Genomic DNA, 24,267 nt, shown 5'->3' with positions numbered 1-24,267 from the left:
AATAGCTGTTTTTAACTCAGTTTTATGCTGATTTCAGAAATGATTTTTGCCAATTCAGCAAAAGCCTGTGACTTTCTTGCACTATATGGCATTTGCTATTACTATATGTTATTGGTTTTTTCCCCTCTTGAACATCTTTTATCACAAATCACTTAAGTTGATGTCATGAGTTATATTATTGAATGTATTAAGTTAGGAATAAATGCTGAGCATTTATAAACTTAAATCCTTACATGTTGGCAACATTGCCTTCAGTCATTTGTTTCTTGACCTTGAGTGCTCTGTGCAGCAGGGTTTATGAGTGTGAGCTGAGTTTATTTTTGAGGTTATCATGTCAAACTTGTTCTGAAAAGTGAGTGAAATATTTTCACACATGTGTTTGAACAATCTGAACTTATTTTGCTATACAGTAGACTCTCGATTTTCTGGGATAGATGGTAAGAAACAAATCCCGGATAATCGATTTCCCGGTTAATCCAAAAATACAGAAGTCCCTGACATGCGGAAGAGATGTGTTCCAGGACTTCTTACTTCATCGGGTTTTACGTAACTCGGGAATGACTAATAACATATTGCTATTATATTATTATTGACAAAACTGAATTCAGCGCGATACTTGATTATTAGTTTAATTTTCTGATCCAAATCGATCGCTTTCCTTTTCTTGGTAGATTTACTAGTGCTGCTGTCACTAGTCGCCAGCACCATGATAACGGTCAAAATGAATTTTCTGTAAAGAACTTCACAGGGTTAAGGCAAAAACTCACTATTATCACCCCGCACGAGCTCACATTTTACTAAACCACATTTCTGGAGGTCATTACCAAAAAACAATTTGCACTTTCCATGTTATTGGGCTTTTCTGTTCGTGCATCTAATTATAAACTATAGTAAACTCATCTTATTGCATTTGCGAAAATACCGATAACTGCAATTCTGTGGATTTTTACGTTATTATGGCAAAATGTGTGACCCATTCACTGAAATCTTTAGTCATATAAAAAAAAACCATAAATAAATTAGCATTAGCATTAGTAGAGGCATTTGCAAGAAAGCAAGCTTATACAGCATCAGCCAAAAAAAAAAAAAAAAAAACCACTTCCACTTCACCCCTCTGTTCGTTCAAAATACCTGTCCAGCTGAGCCTTAAACTTATTTAGGCTATCAACCTCCACCACAAGGGATGGAAGTCTGTTCCACCAACCAACCACCCGCTGGCTAAAGGCAAATTTCCGCACGTCTATCCTACATCTGTCTTTCCTCAATTTGAATTTATGCCCTCTCAGGTGATTTTTCTGAGCTAGACGAAGAATCCCATCAGCATTGAGCGTGCTTAAACCATTCAAGGCTTTATACACCTCTATCAGATCACCTCGCTGGTGCCTAGTCTCCAGACACTGTAATTTGCAAAACTTAAGCCTTTCTTCGTAAGAGCACCCCTTCGTTCCATTCACTAATCTTGTTGCCCTTCTCTGTACTCGTTCCAGCAGCTCTACATCCTTCTTGAAATGAGGCCTCCAGACCTGTATACAGTACTCTAGGTGTGGCCTGACCATTGCCTTATACAATGGAATAATCACCTCCTTATCCCTGCTGGAAAAATTCCTGTATATCATTGACAATACTCCATGAGCTACTCTTGCAGCCCATCTGCACTGCTCAGAGAACTTCATATCTGCCTGCACAACCACCCCCAAGTCCCTTTCATTCTCTACCACTGTCAGTGTAGTACCACGAGTTGATACGTTTCTCTGGGGTTGCTGTTTCCCATGTGTAGTACTTTACATTTGTCAATGTTAAACTTCATTTGCCACCTCTCAGCCCATCTGCTCAACCTTTCCAGATCCTGTTACAGCAGCATAGTGTCAATAGTGTCCTTGACAACCCTGCCAACCTTTGTATCGTCTGCAAACTTGGACATTAAGCGTGATATACCATCATCAATATCATTTATAAATACAGAAAACAATAATGGACCCAACACTGAGCCCTGAGGGACTCCACTAATAACATTAGTCCACAATGAGCAGTGTCCATTGATTACCACTCTCTGTCTTCTCCCCCTCAACCACCCCTTTATCCATAGCAGCAATTTGCCTCCAATGTCACACTGCTCCAATTTGTGTAGCAGTCTTCCATGTGCAACAGTATCAAAAGCCTTTCTAAGATCCAAGTATATAATATCAAAGTTATTCCCTGCATCCAGTTCCTTTGTGACTGCATCATAGTATCCAATCAAGTTGGTCAGGGCAAGACTTCCCCTTAACAAAACCATGCTGTGTCTGAGCTATAACTGAAGTCTTGCCTAAATGATCCTGCAGTGCTTCTTTAACCAGTGCCTCCATTAATTTTCCTGGAACAGAAGTTAAGCTCACAGGTCTATAATTACTTGTGTCAGCCTTTGATCCTCCTTTGTGAATTGGGGTCACATTTGCACATTTCCAGTCTATGGGTACCTCCCCTGAGTCCAAGGAAGCTCTCATAATTATGGCTAAGGGTTTGCTTACTTCCTTTGCTGCCTCCTTTAATATAACTGGATAGATCCCATCCACACCGGGTGCCTTTCTTGTGTTTATCTTCAACAGTTTCTCCTCCACTTTACGCCCAGTTATTTCAAGATTCTGTAGGTTACTGCTAGAGTTGAATACACCTCTGGCATTCCCCTTGCTGAATAACTCCTCATGTGTGAATGTCGATGCAAAATATTCATTTAGTTTGTTAGCTACCTGAGCAGGATCATCAACAGTTGACCCATCAATATCAAGTGGACCAATCTGAGTCATCCCCTTCCTTCTAGAGTTTACATAAGTAAAGAACTCTTTGCTGTTTTTCTTTGCATCCCTTGCCAAGGATTTCTCGTAATCTGCCTTCGCATGCCTAACCTCCTTTGTAACTTGGTTGCATATCAACTTGTATCTATCATAGGCTTCTGTGTCATGTGTTAATTTGTAAGTATCCCATGCATTTTTCTTCTCTGCCATATGCCTCATTAGTTCATCTGACATCCATTTTGGCCTAAACCTTGAACAATATTTCTTAGTTGGTATGTAAAGCCAAGTAGCTTCCAAGATAAGTTCTTTGAATGCTTCCCATTTTGAATTTGCTGTTGGTAACATCATCAGTTGGTCCCACTGTATAGAATTTAAATACTGTCTCAGTCCATCGTAGTCGCCTTTACGGAAGCAATAACCCTTCCCTTTACCCCTAATGGTAGTTACCTCTTTGAGTAAATCCCACTTCAGCACACTGTGATCACTGCCACCTAGTGGTTCATTTATCTGCAGATTCTTAATGCATGAAGAATCACTGCTGATAATCAAATCAAGAGTATTACTCCCTCTAGTTGCCTCCCGAACATGCTGATGTAGAAAACAATCATCCAATAAATCCACAAAAGCCCTGCTAGTGTGTGAGTAACCAGCCCCCAAATTCCAGTCAATATCTGGGAAATTAAAATCTCCCATTATAAGACTCTCTGATTACTGGCCCACTCTATTTCCCTGTACAGTTCCTTATTATACTCATCAGAGTCATTAGGCCTATAGCACACTCCTACTCTCAATTTTGATCTCCCAATGCTTATGTCACACCAAACTGACTCAACACTGCACTGTCCAGCGATGTCGACTGGCTTCACTTCCTTGGTTTTTATGTGTTTCTTAACTAATAGCATAACCCCTCCCCCCTTCCTATCCTGTCTATCCTTTCTGTAGACGTTGTACTCCCCAAATTGCAGTTCTGCATCCCTTATATCTGTGTGACACCACGTCTCTGATATCCCAACAATATCTGCCTTTGATGTTTTGAGCAATACCTCAAATTCATCAAATTTATTTACTAAACTCCTAGCATTGGTGGACACGCAAGTATACCTGCACCTGTTTCTATTCTTAGCTACCCTAACACAACCCATGTGTTTACTTGTACCGCAATGGCTCCCAGCAGTCTCTGAAATACCATGCATCTTGTTTTTCAGGCTTCTGCTCATTCTAATAGAAGCAGTGCAAGAATCTCTTTCACCTCTGCCAGTGGCTACTGTCAATCTATTGGTCTTTGTTTCCCCCCAAGCTAGCAGTTTTCCGACCCACCTAACACTGCCTCGATAGCATCAGCAAATATTCTTGCACCCTTTCTATTTAAGTGTATCCCATCTCTGTAGAAGCAATCTCTCCTGTTAACAAGTACAGTCCAGGCTGAAAAAAATTCTACCCCTTGAGCCTTGCACAATCTTTCCAGGGCAGAATTGCAGACACTTTCAAATTCAACCCTAATTCTCGGCTTTTGTTCAACAGTGACCTGTACTTGTTAAGTAATTCTGCCGGTCTCCTACTCTTAATATTATTAATGCCAACGTGTACAACTATATCACCTTTTGTGCCCTTAAAAGATGATATTCACTCTACAACGTCATCAACCTTTGCCCCTGGCAGACATACCCTGGTCCTGTTCCACCTATCTTTTTTACAAAGCATGTTCCCCGTTTCCCTGACAATAGAGTCACCAACAACTACTAGCTCCTTCGGGACCAGCGCATTCTGCCTTGGGGGTTGCCTCTGTGTCACGCGATGCCCAAGTGCAAGCTCTGGCGTTGATGTGGGCAGTGAGAGCTTGATGGGCCCCTCAATTTAGTTTCTTCGAGGGCATCCACCCTGTCCTTCAAGCTCTCATATAGGCCCACAAGAACGCCGAGTTGTTGCCTGATATCGATACACTCCTTGCATCGCGCACACACAAAGACATCTCCCTTGGCAGTATCATGTCCCGTACCCGATTGCTCTGCAAACATAATAGCAGAAACATACTTGCCCTTCATAATTTATTAGGGGACTAGAAATCTGAGAAATTATTTTCCATTATATAACATATCTGCTTTTAGAGACTTATCTAATAAACTATGAAATAAACAATGAAGCCTGGATAAGACACATCTTTGCCTTGGATACCCTTGTGTCCTAAAACTTAAATAACAGCATCAGCCTTGTTCTAGACACTGATTATTAGATTAGCATTAGCAAAGGCACGTGATGCAAGAAAGCAAGCTTATATAGCATCAGCCAAAAAAAAAAAAAAAAAAAACCCTTATTTCACCCATCCACTCGCTCCAAATGTTTGTCTAGCTCTACCTTGAATCTATTTAAGCTATCAACTTCTACAATGACAGATGAAAGTTTGTTCCAGCAATCAGCCACTCGCTGGCTAAAGGCAAACTTCTGCACACATCTATCCTACAACTGTCTTTCCTCAATTTGAATTTATGCCCTCTCAGGTGATTATTCTGAGCAAGAGGAAGAATCCCATCAGCATTGAGCATGCTCAAACCATTCTTGACTTTATACACCTCAATCAGATCACCTCGCAGGTGCCTAGTCACCAGACACTGTAATTTTCAAAATTTAAGCCTTTCTTCGTAAGTGCAATCCTTTGTTCCATTCACTAATCTTGTTGCCCTTCTCTGTACTCATTCCAACAGCTCTACCTCCTTCTTGAAATGAGGCCTCCAGAACCTGTGTACAGTACTCAAGGTGCGGCCTGACTATTGCTTTATACAAGGGGTTAATAACCTCCTTATCCTTGCAAGAAAAGTTCCTGTATATCATTGACAAGACACCATGAGCTACTCTTGCAGACCGTCTGCACTGCTCAGAAAACTTCATATCTGCCTGCACAATTACTCCCAGGTCCTTTTTGTTCTCTACCACTGTCAGTGTAGTATGACAGAGTTGATACGTGATTCATGAGTATACTACCATTTTTGAGTTCCCCTCCAACCCTTTTACGTACTAGCAAAATTCCTGCATATCATTAACAGTACCCCATGACCTGCTCTGGCAGCTTGTCTACACTGCTTGGAAAACTTCATATCTGACTGCACAATTACTCCCAGGTCTTTTTCATTTTCTACCACCCTGAGTGTAGTACCACGTAGTTGGTACGTTTCTCTGGGATTGCTTCTACCCATATGCAGTACTTTGCATTTGTCAATGTTAAACTTCAGTTGCCACTTCTCAGCCCATCTGTCCAACTTTTCTAGATCCAGTTCAGTAGCGCACTGCCATTAAGCCCGATATACCTTCATGAATATCATTGATAAATATACAAAAGAACAGTGGGCCCAAACTCGGGAACTCCAATAATAACATTAGTCCACAAAGATCAGCTTCCATTGATTATCACTCTCTGTCTTCTCCCACTCAACCACCTTTTTTTTATATATTGTAGCAAATTGCTCTTAGTACCATACTTCTCCAATTTGTACAGTAGTCTTCCATGTGCAACAATATCAAAAGCTTTCCTGAAATCGAAGTATATGATATCAAAATTATTTCTTGCATCCACTTCCTTTGTAACCACATTGTAGTATCCAATCAGATTTGTCAGACAAGGCTTTCCCTTAACAAACCCATGCTTTGTCTGAATTATTACTGCAGTCTTGTCTAGATGATCCTGCAGTGCTGCTTCAACCAGTAACTCCATTATTTTCTCCAGAACAGAAATTAAACTAACACATCTATAATTACTCGTGTCACCCTTTGATGCCTCTTTGTGAGTTGGGGATACATTTGTACATCTCCAGTCTGTGGGGACTTCCTGAGTCCAGGGATGCTCTCATAATTATGGCTAAGGGTTTGCTTACTTCCTGTATCGCCTCCTTTAATTTAACTGGATAGATCCTGTCCACCCCAGGTGTCATGTTTAATTTCAACAATTTCTCCTCCACTTTTCTCTCAGTTATTACAAAATCATTAAGCTCCCTGTTTAATAAGCTTCTGTTCTCCACTTCTCAACAGAATTCCTCGTGTAAATGTAGATGCAAAATTCTCATTCAGTTTGATCATGAGCAGGATCATCAACAGTTATCACCATTGATATCAAGTGGACCAATCTGATTCAGCCCCTGCCTTCTAGAGTTTATACATTTAAAGACATCCTTGCTGTTTTTCTTAGGATTGAAATTGAAAGTGTCGGCAATCCTGCCCATACATGATGTCAGAGAGTACATGATAAGAGCCTTGTGAATCGGTTTGGCCTTGGAGAGACTGTGCAAGGCTCATGGGGTTGAATTTTTCTCAACATGGTCTGTGCTTGTTAATAGTTGAAACTGTTTTAATGGGGACGGGATCACTACCTTTCGAATAACAAAACCTAACACCTGGACAAAGCTTTGTTGCTGACAAAGATCATTATATTTCTTTAGTTTGTTTGTTTTTTTGGTTTTTAGGAGCATTAGCAGCTAAGGCCATATTGCCAGGATATGCGGTGGTCATTCCCTGACCTTTCCGCATCCTCCGTATTTGGTGGTGACGGGCTCGAACCCAGGTCTAATCAAGAAGCATGCGCTACGCACTGCTGCTCCTTCCCACCTGGCTATGGAGGCGCCATATTTCTTTAGTGACCCTCATATTGATTATACACATACAGATTTTTAGATTAATATAGGTGTAAGCATTTTTTGTCAATAATGGTTAGAAAGTGTTGTGTTCCTAGGTGTCGAGTGAATATGACAAAAGAAATACAGTACGTGTTTTTAAATTTCCAAATAACTGAAATTTTCAAGAAGAATGGATAATAGCTATTTCGAGACAATATTTTTTTTTTTCTTCAGAGCATTCAGTGGTAAGTTCTGCACAAAAGAAATTTTGTCACTTGTAATTACTTAAGTGTTTCCCTTATATTTTATAATGATTACTTACAGAAATATAGGATCATAGACAAAATATAATTTATTCATATGCTAGAGATCAGTGCTTTTTTTGTGACGGTACGCCACGGTACGGCGTACTGGCACCTTTATTAACAGTAATGTGGCAGTTGGATGCAGTGCACTTTGAAATTTGTAATATTCTGTAAATTATTTTCACACATTTATCTACTATTCAAATAAGCTTAAAATTATTTAACTAAATTTACATTTTTCACTGTCTAATGGTAAGATATTTTCTATATAAAACTTTATAACCATTTTTATAATTCTAAATTGTCCAGTCGTGCTGGTCTGCAGTGAGTCGTGCTTTTCTACTGCAGTGGTGTCCAAACATTTCCCATGCAGGGACCATATTCAAAAAAATTCAAAGTTAGATTTCTTTAGTGTTACATTTTCCATATGTTGTTGCATGTAAAATTGAAAATATTCGAAAATTTTATTAAGTACAATACACAATTACATTTACTGAACAACACATTTAATGAGATTTCTTTTGATAATTAACAAAATTTAAAATGCTGTTTTAGTTCACTTTCCGGGCGGGCCGTAGGTTGGACACTTTCAGATGACACCGACATTTTCGACAGTTTAAAAAAAATATATATATCAAATTTAACAACTAGGCAATACTGATGACGAGAGAGGGAAAACGAGGACAACGAAGGCATTAAACCTTGAATTGTTGGCATTTGGTGAAAACGAAGTTAGAAAATTGTCAATTGGGTTACAGTTAAATGCAATTCGTGGATTTCGGGAGTACCTAATTGAAAAGATGGTTTCAGAAGAATTGAAGAATTTGATGGACACTCTGAGTACGATACCAATTTCATCGAGTGAATGTGAACGAGGATTTTCACAAATGGATCTGATTGTCAGCTCAACAGAGCTTCGTTGATGACAAAAACAGTCTCTTCACTACTGTTTCTTAAAATTGTATGCCCACCGCTGACCCACTTAGATCCAGCAAAATATGTCGATTCGTGGCTGCTTCGGAAACGTTATTCAGCAGCCAACACACTAAGAGGAAGAAAAGAAGTTCGCATAGGGTGTCGGATGAAAACTTAATAAAAATTTGGAATATTCTACAAAGCTTTATGAAATTAATTTTACTTATGTTATTTATTTTTACTTATTATTTTTAGGGGCCATAGTCTAACGAAGAAGAGGTTTTGGGGACACCACTCCAGATATATGAACAATATTCCATGATAGACTGGATTTGCAATTTGTACAGAGTGAACAGCTGTGTGGAAGAAAAGTAATGCTGAGAGTGAAAGAGAAAATGCAATTTTTTAGGTTGCAGAGGAAGCAATATTTGTAAGGTGCTTATATCAAGAGAGATTAGAAATCAGGGTAATCCCCAATAGAGATATCCCCAGGGGGCTCACGTCTGGTGAGTATGGGCTTGGCACACCCAGGGTCCTGAGCTGGATATCATCATTCTTCTCTTTCTTGGTGATTCCTTTCTACTTCTCTCTCTCTCTCTCTCTCTCTCTCTCTCTCTCTCTCTCACTCTCTCTCAGGGTAACTCTGGAATTTTTTTTTTTTGGCTTGTGCAGCATAAGCCTCAAGCTTCCTTGCACCATATGGCTAATAATAATAATAATGATCTTGACTTGAAATCAGCATGTCATCGTAGATAAGCACAGGAGCAGAAGAATCCTTTTTGCAAAAGATAAGACAGGACTGGGTTTTACAAAGATTGAAATCAACTAAGTTATCTCTGCCAAACGGAGAATTGCCAGATCAGCATTTAAGGAAATGGTAATGTATATCGGAGATGTTGAGGCTGTTTGAGCAAGGCAAGGTTTCACAAACTAGAAGGTGGAATGAAATGTGCTATCATCAGCAAAACTATGGATGGGATTTTGGTCAATGGAAGGTCATTAATATGCAAGACAAAGAGTGGGGGAAAGAACTGAACCTTCTGGAACACAAGCATTAGTGGAGAAGTTAGAAGACAGAGAGCCATCTACCATAACCCACAGTGAGCAATCAGAGAGAAACAGAATACCCAGTTACAAAAAACAGTTGGCAACCCATAACATGGAAGCTTATTTCGAAGACCTTTATGCCAAGCATGATCAGAAGGCTTTGAAATGCCAAGAGAAACTCTTTGAATTTGACCATAGAATGGGTAATATAAGACAATACCACCAGTGGATCCACACTGACTTAATCCATACTGGCAATCGTTCATCACGTGGAACGTTTCTAGATAGTTTTTAAGAGTTGGTGGTTAATTGATTTTACCATTACTTTAGAAAGAGTAGAAGTAACTGCAATGGAACGATAATTGTGTGGGAGGGATTTGTCACCCTTTGTGGGAATTGGCTAGATATGAGCAAATTTCCAAGCAGAAGGAAAAACACATTTCAAATAAGAAAGTGAAAAAACCAACACAGAGTAAGTACAGGAGCACAGGTTTTGAGAACAACTGGAGAAATACCATCAGGACCTGGAGATTTCTTAGCATCCTTCTGACATACTTTTGATGGAAGACCACAAGTGGCATTGAATGGGGCATACTGGGAATTGTGGAAGGTGGTTTACCAAGATCATTAATACATGAGTTGAAGAAAAATAGGAATCTAGGAGGTCATCTTTATCCTTGCTGAAGTGGCAATAGAACCATCTGGTTTTGAGAGAAGTGAGAACAGGGATGGGCAAAAGTTGCAGCCAATAGCTTTGGCAAGAGACCAGAATGCTCGGCTACCACTTTGACAAGAAGCAAGTTTTCTACTTTTAACCTGTTCAAACTGTATTAATAATAGACTGATTAATAAGTGATTACAATTGCTGACAGCTTTGGTGTACACAGAAAAGAAACTGAAGATTTGGAAATAAACCAATTACGATTTGGACAGCCTTAACACATTTATTGGAAAAGATAAAAGACGGATTTTAAGGTGGAGTGTGGAATAAAGGATTCCCTCCCTACAAGAAGGCACCTCCATAGCCAGGTGGGCAGGAACGGCAGTGCATAGCACACGCTTCTTGATTAGACCGGGGTTCGAGCCTGTGACCACAAAATACAGAGGATGCGGAAAGGTCAGGGAATGACCACCGCATATCCTCGGAGCAATATGGTCTTAGTTGCTAATGCTCCTAAAAACCAAAATAACAACATAACAACAACCCTACAAGAATAATTTCACTGACACAATCTAAGCAAATGTTTTGAGACCAAGGAAAAGAAGAAAAGAAATCTCGCAGATCATCCCATTTTGCATTCTTGTAATGCCAAAGAACGTAAAGTTGGGAATGGCCACAAGACAAAGACTCCATTGGAAAAGAGACCATCACCAAGTTGTGATCTGAGGTGCCTAGATGACCACTCACTTCAGTCATGTACCTAGAAAGGTTGTAAGAAAATGATCCAGAGTTGCTATGTGGTTAGGATTGTCTGGTATTTTGGTAGATAAATGAACAATCTGTGTGAGGTCATTAGTAATTGCAAAAGCCTCAGCATCTCGACCAGCGGGGTTTGTGTGACTAGAAAATGGAAGCCAGCTGGAGTTGTGAACATTAAAATAACCAAGGAAAATTATCTCAATGTTTGGAAAGTTGGAGAAAGAGGAGATTCCAAATTACTAAGTCTCCAACAGGGAATATCAGAATGGACATATGCACAAGTACCATCTTTGAAGCGAAAGGAATCATGCAGTGAATAATTCAGACAACTGACTGAGGTGAGCAGTGGTTGAATCAACCGATAACTGAGATTCTGTCTGAAAAAGTACGTGGGCTTTGGCAGACTATATGTGGAAATGGACATCATTGAAATTAGAACTGAGACCACGTATATTTGTGAAATGAATGAGGAAGTGTTTGGCAGGTTTATATCTTTTTGCCTATAAGTTTACTCTATTGGTTTTCACAATTCATGGTTTATTCAATAGTAAGAAAAGGTTGGTGGGAGACATGCTGTATGAAGTAATGAAATTTTTGGATTGCGTACCCAATGGTAAGAATATACCCAGCTCCTTTTTTTTTTTATGAAAACCCCAAACACGAGAGGTATTAGAACCTATAGTACAGTCAGTCCTCATATAACATGTGTTTACACTACAAATTCGATCACACAAGATTTATAAATAGGGGAATGCAACACGATAGAAATCTAGAGAAGATTCTGAAAATGTATTTGTTTTTTATATCATTGAAGGGGAAATAGATTTCACCATAATAACGTTAAAACCCACACAATTCCAGCTATCGGTATTATCGCAAATACAATTAGATAGAGTTTACTACCAGTTTATAACAAATTCGACTAGCAGAAACGTAACTGGAAATTGTTTTTATTGTTTTATGGTAGTAATCCCAGAAATGTGCTTTAGTAAAACATGAGCTAGTGAGGTGTTCATAGTGTCTCTGCCTTTACAGTGTTGTTTTTTCAGTGAATAAACAACTGCCTTTACACTTGTTTATTCTTGCTACATGCGTGCAGCTTTGTTTATGTGTATCAAGCGTGCCTCCTCATTTTATAATTGTGCTTTATTCCCTAAAAATGAGTAAAATATTTAAAAGATATTTTAAGTATTTTGAAAAGGAAGCAACCTGGTGAAGACACTACAGATTCAGAGAGAAAAAGAAAAGCGATATCGATAAATCGGTGGACTGGGTCAAAAATTCTTACCCAGGAAAATTTGTAGTGGCCACATACTAGCATTTATGGCCACTACAAATTTTCTCAGCATTTCATATTTTTCTCTATCGACAGAGGCGGACTGGAGAAAAAAAATGAAATTGTGAAACACTTTGAGCGAAATGAAAGACCATGTGATATTGCACATGCCACAGGCCTAAATGAGGCAACGCCGAGAATTACAAAGAATGCAGAGAAAATAAAAACTTTCATAGCAGGAACAACTCAAAGTGTAATTAAAATCCATTAGATTAAGACACAAAGAATTGGAAGAAATGCAACGGCTGTCATCTGTTTGGATATAAAATCAAACAAAAAACAAGTTTTCTTGCGATAGAAGCAAAAGCATTAGCAATATTTTATTGCGTTTGATAATGTTTTGGTTACAAATGTGTGTTCAATCTTGGGTGGTCGGCACCTAACTCTATTTTATTAATAGGGCCTTTTGTTTATATTGCACGATTTTGCATTGCACAAGGGTTTCTAGGAACACAACTATCGTGCTATACGAGGACTGACTGTACTTAGTACCCGTGCTTGGGTTGGAGGTTCAGAAGACGAGAGATAAAGCAAGGTTGTTCCAGAAAACGGCAGTCAAATGAATAAATGAGGAAGATGAAACCTTGGTTCTGTGAGTTTGAGGTTGGACAGTAAATGAATGTTGGCTGGTGGCAGCACGTGTTTGGACTGTTTTGAAAGAGAGCATGGGAATTATAGAAACCAATTCAGAAGAACAGTATCCACGGAAGTATCTGTAGAAAAGGCATGCAGCAGAAACAGTATGTCTATGAGACAGCGAGTGGAGAGACTCTGTCAGAGATGAGTCATTAACCTAACTTCCCTCTTCTGAATGGAATCTAGAAGCCTGAGAGAGATTTTGGGAGCACAGCCCCAGATGTAGGAACAATATTCCATGGTAGGGCGGATTTGCGATTTGTACAGAGTGAACAGCTGTTTGGAAGAAAAGTAATGCCGAGAGCGAAAGAGAAAACCAAGTTTTTTAGATGCAGATGCATATTTGTATTGTGCTTGTGCAAAAAGAGATGAGAAGTCACGGTAATCCCCAAAAGAGAGAGATCAACTTGCCTAGAAATCGGTGTTACCAAAGATAAGCATGGGAGCAGAAGATTCCTTTTTTGTGAGATATAAGACAACACTGGGTTTTAAAAGGATTGAATTGAGATCGGCATTTAAGGAATTGGTAGCAGATATTCGAGAAGTTGAAGTTGATTGAGCAGTGCAGGGTGCACAATGTGGAATGCAATGTGCTTTCATCGGCAAAACTATGGATAGGATTTCCATAGGAAGAAGGTCATTAATATACAAGAGGAAAAGAGTGGGGCAGTAATTTGTCAACCTTTGAAATAAGAAAACTTCTCCACCAGCATTAGTGGAGAAGTTAGAAGACAGAGAGCCATCTACCATCACCCTCAGGGAGCAATCAGTGAGAAAACCAATTACAAACAACAGTTTGCAAACTGCAAAATGGAAGCTTATTTAGAAAACCTTTATGCCAAACACGATCAAAAGCCTTTGAAATGTCAAGAGCAACTGCTTGTGTTTCACCGAACTTTTCCATTTAATTTGCCCATAAATGGGTAACATAAGCCAGTCGATTGACACTGGCAGAAACCATACTGGCGATCATTGATCAGATGGAAGGTTTCTAGGTAGTTTAAGAGTTTAGGTAGTAAAAGGATTGAATTGAGATCGGCATTTAAGGAATTGGTAGCAGATATTCGAGAAGTTGAAGCTGATTGAGCAGTGCAAGGTGCACTGCTCAATCAGCTTCAAGTTTAACATTAGCAGTTAATTAATTTCTCCATTACTTTAGAAAGAGTAGAAGTAATTGCAATGGGACGATAATTGGATGGGAGGGATTTGTCATCCTTTTTAGGAACTGGCTGGATATGTGCAAATTTCAAAGCAGAAGAAAAAACACCTTTGGAATAAGAAAGTGAAAAAAGGTGGCAAAGAACAGGAGTAAGTTCAGGAACACAGGTTTTGAGAACAAGTGGAGAAATACCATCAGGACCTGGAGCTTTCTTAGCATCAAGATTCGTAAAAATCCTTCTGACATCCTTTTGACGGAAAACCACAGGATGTATTGAATGGAGCATGGTGGGAGGTGTTTTACCAAGATCATTAATACATGAGTTGGAAGAAAAATGGGATACTATCAGTTCATCTTTATCGTTGGCTGAAGTGACAATAGATCCATCTGGTTTTGACAGGTGGGAGCAGAGATGGACAAAAGTTTTGGCAAGAGACCAGAATGCTCGGCTACCATTAGGCAAGAAGCAAGTTTTCTACTCTCTTAGCCTGTTCTAAATCTTGTTTGGACTGATTAATAACTGCTTTATAATTGTTGTGAGCTTTGATGTAGGTAGAAAATGAAACTGAAAAATTGGAAACAAGCCAATTACAATATGCAAAATTCTTCTCTTGAACAGCCTTGGCACATTTATGGGAAAACCAAGATTTAGATAAAGGACGAGATTTTAAAGTGGATTGTGGGATAAAGGATTCCATTCCTACAAGAATAATTTCCCTGACATGATCTGAGCAAACGTTGACACAGAAGCTTTGAAACAGTAATCCGACTAATGAAGGCGCCTCCATAGCCAGGTGGGAAGGAGCAGCAGTGCGTAGTACATTCTTCTTGATTAGACCTGGGTTCAAGCCCGTCACCACCAAATATGGAGGATGCGGAAAGGTCAGGGAATGACCACTGCATATCCCAGAGCAATATTGCCTTAGTTGCTAATGCTCCTAAAAACCAAATAACAACAACTGACTAAGGAAAAGAAGAAAAGAAATCTCGCAAGTCATCCCATTTTGAATTCTTGTAATGCCAAACAACACCAGGTTTGTAATAGCCATGAAATAACGGCTCCATTGGAGAAGAGACAATCACAAAGTTGTGACCTGAGGTACTTAAAGGACCACTCACTTCGACCGTGTACTTAGAAGGGTTGTTTGTGAGGAAAAAATCAAGCATGTTGACTGTATAGTTAGGATTGTCTGGTATTCTTGTAGGTAAATGAACAATCTGTGTGAGGTCATTAGTAATTGCAAAAGCCACAGCATCTTGACCAGCTGGGTCGGTGTGGCTAGAAAATGGAAGCCAGCTGGAGTTGTGAACATTAAAATCACCAAGGAAAATTACTTCACTCTTAGGAAAGTTGGACTGGAGAAAGTCAAGTTGCAAAGAGAGGAAGTCAAAGGGCTCCTAGTGATTAATGGAGTTAGTATTAGTAATGGCCGCATGGTGCAAGAAAGCCTACGGCTTATGCTGCACCACCCGGAAAAAAAAAAAAAAAAAAAAAAAACCGAATAAGACGATTAAAAAAATAAATAATAATTAATAAAAGAAAAGAAAATTAAACCTATCATCCTATGCACTTCCCTGACCTGAAGGTACTATCCAGATGACCTTTGAATTTCCCAAACTGTCAGCCTCTACCACCCATGTAGGCAACTTATTCCAGTAATTTATAACTCACTGGCTAAAATAAAACTTCCTGCAGTTGGAAGAACAGTAGAGACAACAAATGAATTTGACAGAATGAGGTAGAGAGATTTCAAACCAGAGAAGATCAAAAGGAGGAGATTCCAAATTACCAAGTCTCTGACAGGGAATATCGGAATGGATATGCACAAGTACCAACTTTGAGGCGAAAGGAATCACACAGCGAATAAATTGGGCATCTGAGATGAGCAGTAGTTGAATCAACCAATAACTGAGATTCTATCAGAAATATACATGGGGTTTGGCAGACTGCAAGTGGAAATGAACATCGCTGATATTAGAATTGAGATTATGTATATTTGTGAAATGAACTAGGAAGTGTTTGGGAGTTTTGGATCTTTTTGCAGAAAAGCTTACTCTATTAGTTTGACAATTCGTGGTGTAATCAATATTAAGAAAAAGTGTGGGGGGTATATGCTGTATGAAGTAATGAATTTTTGGATATGGCATACACATGGTAAGAATAAACCCAGATCCTTGACATGACGTGGCCTGGACAATGGCCTCCCGCATACACACTACTCGGATTCCCTCCAGTCACTGTCTGGCAGAGTAGAGTTTGCAAGATTATACACTAGCTGATCCGGAAGCCTCCTAAAGAGTTACCAATAGGTTCTGTCCGGTGTACTAACCAGCGGCCTGCCTGTGAACAACATTTTAGAGCTGTGCCCTTGAAATGTAAAGAAGATTAGATCTCGCCATGATGTCCATCATAAGCTCAGAAGTCATCAATCATACTGCATGGTGGAAGAGATGGGGAACGGTTGCTTGGAACTTAGCTCTGGAGGCTGAACATGGGTTCCACCACTTCAAGCCTCCAAGAAGCAAAGTGGTGGTATATTGCAACGGTTGATGAGAGTCATTTACCACCTCGAGATATAACGTGGCCTTGACACCCCCCCCCCTGCATATACACCACTCGGATTCCTTCCAGTCACTGTCTGGCAGAGTAGAGGAAGCAAGATTATACACTTACTGATCCAGAAGCTTCCTAGAGAGTTACAAATAGGATCAGTCTGGTGTAGTAACAGTGACAGTAATTTGCATCTAGCCTGCGAATATTGTTTTAGAGCTGTACCCTCAAAATGCGTATGAAGATTGGATCTTGCCATGATGTCCCTTATAACCTCAAAAAACATCAGTCATCCTGCACGATGGAAGAGATGAGGAGAGTTTACTGGAGCTAACGCCTAGTATTGGCTGTTAACACAGAGGGGATGGCATTCCTCCATGTGGTGTAATTTCTCCACTGGACTTTGCCAAAATTAGGTACACCTGACTTGGGCGTCACCCAAATATGAGTTCCATAAGTGTTATAGACTCCCAGGTAGCAAGCACAGCTTGGCATATCTGAGAGAATGTCTGTGGCACTGTCAAGAACCAGAGTGTAACAGATTGGCATAATATGCAAATCTCCATACTGCATCTGAACAGCTTCATCCCACACCTCTGGATATTGGTAAGAAAATCAATGCAGGTGTACTAGAAATCTGTGCGGAAGATGATTTGGATATGTGAAATACCTATCATTACCAGGAAAACAAAAACTAAAATTGATCAGAAGAAGGCAGTAACCTCCATAAAGCAATTCTGGAGTTTACAGAGTTTTTTTATATATAACAAAAAAGGATTCAGTTAAGTTTCTAAGGCTATCTAAGAATGAAAATATTTGGGAAAATTATTTATTGAGATTTGATTAAGAAATCTTGTTTGGGGGGGGGGGGGAGAGGTCTTGTACTAACAGAACCTTGGTCAATTTTTAATGTGTGTATAACTTGTTTCTTTTTAAATATATTCTGCTGTTGTCAGTTAAACAAGAAAGGTCTCATTACTTATGTATGACTACTTAGCTATAAGAGAAAATTTAAAGAAGTGGTACTAAAGAATCTGAGTTGATTAAGTGAGGAAACCATAAACTTGGCTTAAAGATGGACAAAAATGTTAGTATTAGTATTAGTAACGGCCGCATGGTGCAAGAAAGCCTATGGCTTATGCTGCACCAGCCAAAAAAAAAAAAAAAAAAATATCCGAACAAAACAATGATAAAAACAAAAAAATAAATAAATAAATAAAAAAAATAAAATAAATAACTAAATAATATTAATTAATAAAAAATAAAAAAAAAGTATTTATAAATACTTTTTCATATAATTATTTTTTTATCTAGGAAAGGCATATTAATTTTTTTTTAGCCCTGAAGAATCATTTTTGTAAGCCTGTGCTGTGCAGATATACTTGGTGATTTACATAAAGAAAATTTATTTTATTTTTTTTTCTGTTGTTTTAAACGAGACAAGAAGACACACACACTCACACATGATAAACAAAGTTGTTTATACAATTTATGTTTGCAGTGCACTCTCAAATATACTATCCTTGGCCTCGATACGCATCAGAATTCGTTATAAGGTAGGCCACAAAATGCACTTGAAAGATGCATCTATGTCTCCAGATATTTCCCCCCACAAACAAAGGGGTTTAGGTCCACTGACTTATTGGGCAATTTTTTGGTCTACCATGACCAATCCATTAGTCAGGGAAACAGTCATTGTGATGTGTTGTCACTACAGTTTATTATTATATATTTTTTCTTATTTTTTATTTATTATTATTATTATTTTGTTCAAGCAGCCATATTTTCATTGAGAGCTATGCATATATTTATATGAAGATTTTTACTTGAAAAAAAAAACTACCAAATTCAACAACAAAGGTTATAAACTTTCCTCGGGAATCATTCTCTCTCTCTCTCTGTGGTCAATTCCTCAATTAATTACATTACTTCAGAGATTCCTTCAGAAATGAAATCTAAAATAGAACTGATGTGCTCTCATAAAAATAGTGATGTGAATTTCAGTATTAATAACAGTGCAAATATTTTTGCAGAGTCATAAATGCATAGAAAATGGACCACCTGAATTTGGAGAAACAGTTCGTGTGAAGTGGACAGATGGATTGAATTATACTGGTACCTTCAAAGGAATCAATATGTGTGATAAATATACGGTATTTATGTTTTTTTTATTATTATTATTATTATTTATTTAATCTGAAATTACACTACTGCCAAATATGCCTTGTGAAATTAATCAAATATTATTCTAAGCTGAAAGTTAGGAAGAATTTTATAATTCATATTTAAAAATATTCATAGCTCTAAAAAAAACAGCACTGCCTAAGTTAACCTGCTGTATATTCCCTTGGAAGACATTATGTTCATACGCATGCAACAATGCAAAGTCGTGCAAAAAAAAGACACAAATCATAAAGCACTTTAGGGCTTTTAGCTTCATGTTGCAAAATAGTTAACTGACATGCAAGTTAGTGCAAATGCATCATTTCTGCATGCAGCTGACTACTAAGTAACTAGGAATTGCCATCGTTTAAATATATCTCATATTTTGAATACCTTTACAATGAGTTCCCATGATATTTAAAAGCTTTCCTGAAATCCAAGTATATGATATCAAAATTATTTTTTCCATCCAGTTCCTTTGTGACCACATCATAATAACCAATCAAATTTGTCAGACAAGACTTTCCCTTAACAAACCCATGCTGTGTCTGAATTATTGCTGCAGTCTTGTCTAGATGATCCATGGGATGAATATGATTGGTCCACTTGACATCGATGGTTCGACTGTTGATGATCCTGCTCAGATAGCAAACAAACTGAATGAGTATTTTGCATCTACATTCACACGTGAATGTAGATGCAAAATACTCATTGCATCTACATTCACACGTGAGGAATTATTACAGTTTGAAAATGGAAGAAGGTTATCAAATTGTAGCAGTGTGCTTAATGATTTTGTAATAACTGAGAGCAAAGTGGAGGAGAAATTGTTGAAGTTAAACATAAGAAAGGCACCTGGGGTGGATGGGATCTATCCAGTTATATTAAAGGAGGCGGCAAATTCTGTACAGTGGGATCAACTGACGATGTTAAAAACAGTAAATTCTAAGTGGGAAGCATTCAAGGAATTAATCGTGGATGGGATCTATCCAGTTATATTAAAGGAGGCGGCAAAGCAACTAAGCAAACCCTTAGCCATAATTATGAGAGCATCCTTGGATTCAGGGGAGGTTCCCACGGACTGGAGATGTGCAAATGTATCCCCAATTCACAAAGGAGGTACGAAGGGTGACACGAGTAATTACAGACCAGTTAGTTTAACTTCTGTTCCGGGTAAAATAATGGAGTCACTGGTTAAAGATGCATTGCAGGATCATCTAGACAAGACTGCAGCAATAATTCAGACACAGCATGGGTTTGTTAAGGGAAAGTCTTGTCTGACAAATTTGATTGGTTATTATGATGTGGTCACAAAGGAACTGGATGCAAAAAATAATTTTGATATCATATACTTGGATTTCAGGAAAGCTTTTGACACTGTTGCACATGGAAGACTACTGTACAAATTGGAGCAGAATGGTATTAAGGGTAAGTTGCTACAATGGATAAAAGGATGGTTAAGTGGGAGAAGACAGAGGGTGGTAATCAATGGGTGCTGCCCATTGATTACCACCTGGACTAATGTTATTAGTGGAGTCCCACAGGGTTCGGTGTTGGGTCCACTGTTGTTTTGTATATTTATCAATGATATTGATGAAGGTATATCAGGCTTAATGTCGAAGTTTGCAGATGACACGAAGGTTGGCAGGGTTGTTAATGACAGTAATGGCAGTGTGCTACTGCAACAGGATCTAGATAATTTGGGCAGATGGGCTAAGAAGTGGCAACTGAAGTTTAACCTTGACAAATGCAAAGTACTGCATATGGGTAGAAGTAACCCCAGAGAAACGTACCAACTGTGTGGTACTACACTTAAGGTGGGAGAAAATGAAAAAGACCTGGGAGTAATTGTGCAGTCAGATATGAAGTTTTCTGAGCAATGTAGACAGGCTGCTAGGGCAGGTCATGGGGTTTTGTCAATGATATATAGGAATTTTGCTAGCAGGGAAAAGGAGGTGATTGTCCCTCTGTATAAGGCAATGGTCAGGCCACGCCTTGAGTACTGCGTACAGGTCTGGAGGCCTCATTTTAGGAAGGATGTAGATTTGCTTGAGCGTGTACAGAGAAGAGCAACACGATTGGTGAGGGGAATGAAGGGATCCTCTTACCAAGAGAGGCTTAAGTTCTGCAAATTGCAGTGGCTGGAGACTAGGCACCTGCGCGGTGATCTGATTGAGGTCTATAAGGCCTTGAATGGGTTGAGCACGCTGAATTCTGATGGGATCCTCCCACTTGTTCAGAATACGAACCTACGGGGACATAAGTTCAAATTAAGAAAGGATAGATGTAGAATAGATGTGCGGAAATTTGCCTTTAGCCAGCGGGTGGTTAATTGCTGGAACAAACTTCCATCTGTCGTTGTGGAAGTTGATAGGTTAAATAAATTTAAGGAGGAACTGGACAGGCATTTGGAGGGTATGGTGTGATTTTTTTTTTTTTTTTTTTGGCTGATGCTGCATAAGCTCCTACACTTGCTTTCTTGCATCAAGTGCCACTACTACTACTACTACTACTATATTGCAATACCTGGTATAAGTAATACTTCACCAATGATGAACACTACTGTTAGTTATTCTCAGCGAATACCACCACCAAGACAGCACCGTTTCAAAGTTTGTTGACTCCTCTTCGGTGGGTGGGCAGGTACCCTGGTATTGCAATGATGACAACCCAGTTGCAAATTATAACTCCACAATATGAGAAATTTCTGAAGGTGTGCAAGTAATAATACCCCTAAAGTGCCTTATGATCTTAATTACTTGCACACCATCAGGCATCTCTCATATTGTGGAGTTATACTTTGCAACTGGGTTGTCATCATTGCAACACCAGGGTACCTGTCCACCCACCGATGAGGAGCCAACAACCTGCAAAACAGTGCCATCTGGGTGATGGTATCTGCCGAGAATAAGTAACAGTAGTCTTCTACATCAGTGGAGATGAATAATATTACTGTGAGACAAAGAATGGGATAAGCAATTTCTTCACATATATAAATGCAGAGAAGAGGATAAACCAGATCGGGCCCTTATGTAACGGATGTGGGATAATATTAGATACCCTGGCAGAAGTTCCAGATGAACTCAACAGTTACTTTGCATCAATATTTACAAAAGAAAAATTCTTTATGTTAAAAAGAAGTTGTGAGAGTGAAGTTGAAAAATATCTAATTAATGATATTGAAATTTCACATGATTATTTAATAAAAAAATTTCGAGCCTAAAGGCCAGTAAGGCTCTTACGGTTTAGCATTAGCATTAGTAGAGGCATATGATGCAAGAAAGCAAGCTTATGCAGCATCACCCAAAAAAAAGAAGAGAAAAAAAAAAAAAAGAAAAGAAAAAAAAAAACACTTCCACTTTACCCCTACGTTCGTTCGAAATACCTGTCCAGCTGAGCCTTAAATTTATTTAGGCTATCAACTTCCACAACGAGGGATGGAAGTCTGTTCCACCAACCAACTACCCACTGGCTAAAGGCAAATTTCTGCACATCTATCCTACATCTGTCTTTCCTCAATTTGAATTTATGCCCTCTCAGGTGATTTTTCTGAGCTAGAGGAATAATCCCATCAGCATTGAGCATGCTTAAACCATTCAAGGCTTTATACACCTCTATCAGATCACCTCGCCGGTGCCTAGTCTCCAGACACTGCAATTTGCAAAACTTAAGCCTTTCTTCGTAAGAGCAACCCATTGTTCCATTCACTAATCTTGTTGCCCTTCTCTGTACTCGTTCCAGCAGCTCTACATCCTTCTGGAAATGAGGCCTCCGGCTTATATACAGTACTCTAGGTATGGCCTGACCATTGCCTTATACAAGGGAATAATCACCTCCTTATCCCTGCTAGAAAAATTCCTGTATATCATTGACAAGACACCATGAGCTACTCTTGCAGCTCATCTGCACTGCTCAGAGAACTTCATATCTGCCTGCACAATTACCCCCAGGTCCTTTTCATTCTCTACCACTGTCAATGTAGTACCACAGAGTTGATACGTTGCCCTCGGGTTGCTGTTTCCCATATGTAGTACTTTACATTTGTCGATATTAATCTTTATTTGCCACCTCTCAGCCCATCTGCTCAACCTTTCCAGATCCTGTTGCAGCAGCATAGCGTCAGTAGTGTCCTTAACATCCCTGCCAACCTTTGTATCGTCTTCAAACTTGGACATTAAGCTTGATATACCAGCATCAATATTATTTATAAATACAGAAAACAATAATGGACCCAACACTGAGCCCTGAGGGACTCCACTAATAACATTAGTCCACAATGAGCAGTGTCCATTGATTACCACTCTGTCTTTTCCCCCTCAACCACCCCTTTATCCATAGCAGCAATTTGCCTCCAATGCCACACTGCTCCAACTTGTGCAGCAGTCTTCCGTGTGCAACAGTATCAAAAGCCTTTCTAAGATTCAAGTATATAATATCAAAGTTATTCCCTGCATCCAGTTCTTTTGTGACTGCATCATAGTATCCAATCAAATTGGTCAGGGAAGACTTCCCCTTGAAGTCTTGTCTAGATGATCCTGCAGTGCTTCTTTAACCAGTGCCTCCATTAATTTTCCTGGAACAGAAGTTAAACTCACAGGTCTATAATTAATTGTGTCGGCCTTTGATCCTCCTTTGTGAATTGGGGTCACATTTGCACATCTCCAGTCTGTGGGTACCTCCCCTGAGTCCAAGGAAGCTCTCATAATTATGGCTAAGGGTTTGCTTACTTCCTTTGCTGCCTCCTTTAATATAACTGGATGGATCCCATCCACCCCATGTGCCTTTCTTGTATTTATCTTCAACAATTTCTCCTCCACTTTACTCTCAGTTATTACAAGATTGTCTAGCTTACTGCCAGAGTTGAATACACCTCTGGCATTCCCCTCGCTGAATAACTCCTCATTGTGTGAATGTCGATGCAAAATATTCATTTCGTTTGTTAGCTACCTGAGCAGGATCATCAACAGTTGACCCATCGATATCCAGTGGACCAATATGATTAATCCCCTTCCTTCTGGAGTTTACATAAGTAAAGAACTCTTTGCTGTTTTTCTTTGCATCCCTTGCCAAAGATTTCTCGTAATCTGCCTTCGCCTGCTTAACCTCCTTTGTAACTTGGTTACAGATCAACTTGTATCTATCATAGGCTTCTGTGTCATGTGTTAATTTGTATGTATCCCATGCATTTTTCTTCTCTGCCATATGTCTCATTAGTTCATCTGACATCCATTTAGGCCTAAACCTTGAACAATATTTCTTAGTTGATATGTAAAGCCTAGTAGCTTCCAAGTTAAGTTCTTTGAATGCTACCCATTTTGAATTTGCTGTTGGTAACATCATCAGTTGGTCCCACTGTATAGAATTTA

General features: G+C 39.1%; 1 protein-coding gene across 1 annotated transcript in view; it reads left to right on the top strand.

The window, feature by feature from the left end:
• LOC150087017 (lysine-specific demethylase 4A-like) overlaps positions 1-24,267 on the top strand; it is a 694,533-nt gene that overhangs the window by 611,426 nt on the left and 58,840 nt on the right. Inside the window, exon 17 of the mRNA XM_090372906.1 lies at positions 18,772-18,891. Coding sequence (XP_090229032.1) covers positions 18,772-18,891 — 120 coding nt within the window. The remainder of the gene's footprint in view (positions 1-18,771; positions 18,892-24,267) is intronic.

The sequence above is a fragment of the Mastigoproctus giganteus genome, chromosome 4 (assembly GCF_048544385.1).
Source record: "Mastigoproctus giganteus isolate SK-2022 chromosome 4, ASM4854438v1, whole genome shotgun sequence".
Lineage (NCBI taxonomy): Eukaryota > Metazoa > Arthropoda > Arachnida > Uropygi > Thelyphonidae > Mastigoproctus > Mastigoproctus giganteus.
The sequence above is the reverse complement of the archived record's forward strand: the minus strand, read 5'-3'. Positions and strand labels throughout refer to the sequence as shown.